We start from the raw sequence: 4,931 nt of genomic DNA on the forward strand, positions 1-4,931 counted from the left end.
AAAAAAAAAAAAAAAAAAAAACTTGCCTTGGTTTTTCTTTACATGAATAACAGATTCTTGTAGAAAAATTGAATACAAATTAAGAATAATCATACTGTCACTACTTAAAATTTCATTAGTATGCTGCAATTTTCCAGAATTTTTCTATACATGTGTACATCCAACAACTGTAGTATGCCTATGTATAAATTTTTAACAGAAATGGACTATCTACTTTGTAATTCTTTACACAGTATGCTTACTGCTCACTGTTCAAAGACACATGGGATTGCATTTCTAATATACATTCCACTTAATCTCATTGAAGCCAAGGAAAATTACTGCTATCTTTAGCAGCTAATGTGTTTTTTTATGCATTTAGCATCTATTATATACTTAATTCAGGTAGAGGACCAACATCTCCAAATCTTGACACATAGTAAGCACGTAAGTACAGTTTGAAAGAAAATACAGTCCTTTAGGAGTTTTACCAATTTACTATATAAAGTATATAAACAACATATCACAGAGTAGCAAAGATCGACTAAAAGTATAAGCATAACAGGCCTTCAGCAACTGAGAAAAAGCTCTGAAAGAGTTGAATGGAAAAAAACATACAAAGATGGGCAGAGGAAGAAAAACATCCGGGGATTTTGTACTGGGGGACAGAAGGACTAGGTATGAGGAAGTGAAACTGGAACAGCAGGGAGCTCATTCAGGCCTCTGGCTTTACATGTCACTTCTAAAGTGATGACTTCAAAATCATCATCTCTTCTTTCCTGAGCATCAAACTTGTCCATGGATCAGGCCACCTACCTGACATCTCAACAATCATATAGTTAAAAGCTATCACAATGGACCTCTTAGCCCAGAGTGGTGGCACACACCTGTATTCTCCCAGCACTCGGGAGGCTGGCGCAGGATTGCCATGAGTTTGAGGCCAACCTGGGGTACACAGAGTTCAAAGCCAGCCTGAAATAGCCACACCCTATCTCCAAAAAAACACAAAACAAACAAAAAACCCTCTTAATTCCACACGCCTCTGAAAAACTTGGCACTCTTACTTCTTGGCCATTTCAACAATTAAAACACCAAACTTTGTGTTTAAATCCAAAAATCCCAAGATCTCTCTCTTTTCTTCAATTAACCCATCACCAAACCTTGACAGTTATACTGATAAAACGTATCTGAAGCCATCCATTTCATTGCGTCTCCATCATTACTGTCCTTGTCTCTTTTGTTTGCATGATTTCTCTCCTTCCAGTTTTTCACACATTCAACAGAGAACTTCACAAAGGTGTAAGCCATGTCATTCTTATGAAAAGTCAGTTCCTAAAGTAAATTGATGTTGGCCTGGTGGCATCTATATAACTCATTACCTCTTTTGATTTCTGTAACAAGGCACATAAAGTTCTTTTCCTCCTATCATCAGGTCTTTGTATCTTTACTGCTCCTATTTTTCGAGTACCTTTAGCTCGCCCCTTGCTGTCTGGCTCACTCTTAGCTTTAGGTCTATATGTCTCTCTCCCTGAGCACGTTCCTGAGGAGCAGTGTTTTTGTTTTGTTTTTTGATCTGGCTGATTAACAACCAAATCTCGGTACATTGTAAGCATTATTTTTCAAAAAACCAGCTCAATGAATGAAGCTGTTTTGGAAATTATGACTTAGGCAGACAATACAGCAAACGCAAAGAAATACCTAACACAGGAAAAGTCTCATGTGCATGGATGCGAAGGGATCCTTAAATATTTAGCGTACACAGCATCCCCTTCCACCCAAGTCCCACGCAGCACACTGACAGCATAGCAGTCTTCTACAGCTAGGCGTCGAGAACTGAGCGAGTCGGGCCCTGGAGTAGGGTGGCAGCGTCCTAGTCTTTTGACTCCCTGGGGCAGCGAGCCGGGCGGGACACGCGTGTGGCCCACTTTACAAAATCCTGTTCTGGAGGTCTCGCGTCTGGAAGTGCGGGAAGCAAATACACAGGCCAACTGAGTACGTAGGTGGCCTTTCTATACGTCCTAAACCGGGCGAAATTCCCCCTCGAACAGGCTGGGGCGTCAGAGGGCACTCACATCATCTGATTGCATGGTGTCAACTGCTCAGCACGCAGCACGGCGCCGGAAGGGAGAAGTAGCCACGCTTCTACAAGGGAATCACTTCCGTGAAAACCTGTCCTAACCTCTCGCGAGAACGCCGAGACTCTCGGAGCGCGTCGCATTTTCTGACGTCTCACTTCCGGGCGCGCCTCCGCACCCGCTGTGCGTGGACGTCTGCACGGGCTCGCGTAGGGTTGTGGTCATCCTGGCGCGCGATGGCGCCGCGGGCACCCTGTCGGAGGCGAGTGCGGCGAGGCTGTTGTACCCTGGCCTCGTCTCTGTGCGGCGTGCAGTGAGCTCGGGAAAGGTGCGGATGGCGCCTGCCGGCGGCTCCGACCCATTTACGCTCCTTCCAGAGTGCAGAGCCCGCGCTCGGACCTGGGCTCCGGCCGGCCTAGGACCCGCGCCTCCTCGCTCCCAGTCAGTCCTGGGTGCCGCGGCTTTGGAGCCTTACGTTCTTAATTCTTGAACCAGATGAGGTTCAGATAAGCCGCCCATGCCGAAGCGCACGCCCATAACCCCGGCTGTGCCCGAGGCTGGGTCGGGAGGGCCGCCAGCCCCGGGCCAGCTGGGCAGTTAAGCCGCAACCCTGGCTCAGAATGATAAGCACTGCATTAGAAGGGCGAGAGCGCTTTCGTACCGCGCGCGGGGCAGCCGGGAGGTTTCATGGCTTTCTTCACTTGTTTTCACCCTCTGTAGCTGATAGTTTTCTAAACCAAAAGAACCCGGGAGGTGGAGGTAGAAGCTTTGCCGTGAGTTCGAGGACATCGTGAACCACAAAACACGACCCTGTCTCAAAAAAAAAAAAAAAAAAAAAAAAAAAAAAAAAAAGTGCAAACAGTAATGAATTCTTAACTTGAAAGCATGTTGTATATGAAGTAATTATGTCAATGTTTTGCTACATGCTTGGTGAAAGGTAGGATTCAGAGCTATTGATTTTAGAGCCAAATTTAGGTTATAAAAAACAACTATTTGCTAGGTATCTTCAGGCACATCTGCCATTAAAGCCCTGCCCCATTTAGAAGATGAGGTATGGGAAGATTAGAGCTGCGCTAAGTGCGTAACTCGCTTCATAAGAAGCAGTTGCCATTATTCTCACTGCACTATTGCCTTATGCAAGGTTGGTTTAGAGACCTAGAGGTGAGTCCCTCACCCTCGGGAAAGCCAAGTTATAAACGCTACGGCAGGAATGAAGGGCTGGCTGTCCCCAGCACCCGCGCAGCCACGCCTTTAACGCTGCTTAAGAGCAAGGACTTGTGTGTTTCCCTTTGGTGTAGTCCACTCACACCACAGATGACCTGTGAATAATGGTGACTTGTTATTACATCTAAGGTGGTTTAACACTGAAATGTGTGACACAGCGCTCTCCTGCAAGTGGGAAATAGGCCTAATTACAAGCAAGGGAAGGTATGTGGGAGTTTAGGTTTTGATTTTTTTTGTTTTGTTTTGAACTATAAAGTGAGAAGTGAACATTTTCTTCTCCAAAAGCATTTTAGTAATTTATGAAGTAGTTTTGGAGCACCTGCTAGTGTGTCCGATACAGTTCTACAAGCTGGCATGTAACAAAGATGAAACGCTCTGTGCCCTTAAGCATACTTAGTAATGAGTACTAAGGCAGCGTCAGCAGTTATATTGTATAACAGTGTCAGGTAATATAAAAATAAAAGTAAAAAAAGTGGCTGGACATTGTAGTGTAGTCATTAAGCCCAGCTACTCAGGAGGCTGAGGCAGGAGGATTGCCTGAGACTGAAGTTCAAGGCCAGCCTTGGCAATATAGCCAGGATGTGTCTCAAGTAGTAATAAAGCAAGGCGAGTTAATAAAAAGCAGGGCTACTGTTTTAGAAAGTGCAGAAAAGACTGAAGAAATAGCTTACAAGGCAACCCCACTGTTGTGGCTCCTGTCCAGGTGTCCCCCTAAAGCCTTATGTGCCCATAAGTGGGGTTTTTTCAGATCCATACTTGATTTAAGTATGTAGTGCTTGGCTTAAAGGTAAGTGACTACTGGCTCAGTCCACTGATTGATCTGGTACCACTCTAGTCCCCATAGCCTAGGAACAGAATAATGGGAAGAAGGAAGCCACTAAGGCCCCCTTTCTTGCTTTGCTACCTTCTGCCTTCGATGAACTGTGCCTCCTCTGTGATTCCGATCTGCCATGCCACCCCGAAATCTCTATGAACAGTGAGTCCAACCTTTCTCTTCAATTTTGAGTGTTGGGTCTTGTTTTAGTTACTTTAATTTTGAGTGTCAGGCACTTTTTAAGGTACTTTATTCTCATTGCTGAAACAAAATACCCACTATCCAAGGTTAAGGAAGGAAAGATTAAGTTAGCTTACAGGTTGTAGCGATTTCAGTATAAATGATTAGCTGTGAGGTGGGAAGGCATGACAGAGGCAACAGTTCATGGCAGCAAAAGAGAAAGCAACAAGTGAGGGCAGGGAAAGCCTCTTTTCCTTACATTATGTGCAGGCTACCTGTCCTTGGGTGTAACTCTCACACCCTTAATCCCAACATTGCACTAGGAACCAAACACAAACTGGATTTAGCTGCCTCTGAAAAGCCCATTCCCCCCCCCCCCACACACACACACTAACCGAATAAGGCCTAGAGGGAACATCCAGACGCAAGCCATAGGAGGTATTCTGTCTCAGCACTGTGCAGAGTAATACACTCAGGAAGGGCTAGGGTAAGTGTCCAGTCCCAGCAGATGGGAGATACTCAGAGCAGGGAACAGCATGGGGAGCAGTGGGCTGCAGGGGTAGGACAAGGGCCGTACAGCAGGAAATGAGGCGAGAGAGGAAGCTGTACCCAGACCATGCAGCTGCACTCAGCCTTCCCGGTCAGGTCAACTGGAAGAT

At 45.7% G+C, this 4,931-nt stretch overlaps 2 protein-coding genes across 3 annotated transcripts in view; one reads left to right on the top strand and one right to left on the bottom strand.

Annotated features, from left to right (window-relative positions):
- Window positions 1-2,130, bottom strand: part of Mak16 (MAK16 homolog) — a 10,050-nt gene extending 7,920 nt beyond the window's left edge. Inside the window, exon 1 of the mRNA XM_004637268.2 lies at window positions 2,052-2,130. Within this exon, the coding sequence (XP_004637325.1) occupies window positions 2,052-2,066 (15 nt within the window). The 5' untranslated portion in view covers window positions 2,067-2,130. The remainder of the gene's footprint in view (window positions 1-2,051) is intronic.
- A 173-nt stretch (window positions 2,131-2,303) lies between these two features.
- The window catches only part of Fut10 (fucosyltransferase 10), a 143,480-nt gene continuing 140,852 nt past the window's right edge, over window positions 2,304-4,931 (top strand). The window contains exon 1 of one of the 2 annotated variants that reach the window (XM_023721999.1): window positions 2,304-2,382. The gene's annotated coding sequence lies outside the window, so the exon portion shown is untranslated. Of the gene's footprint in view, window positions 2,383-3,418; window positions 3,483-4,931 lie in introns of those variants that run through there. The other variant, XM_023722001.1, reaches the window with a different exon arrangement.

Source organism: Octodon degus, unplaced genomic scaffold (assembly GCF_000260255.1).
Source record: "Octodon degus isolate 3935 unplaced genomic scaffold, OctDeg1.0 scaffold00088, whole genome shotgun sequence".
Lineage (NCBI taxonomy): Eukaryota > Metazoa > Chordata > Mammalia > Rodentia > Octodontidae > Octodon > Octodon degus.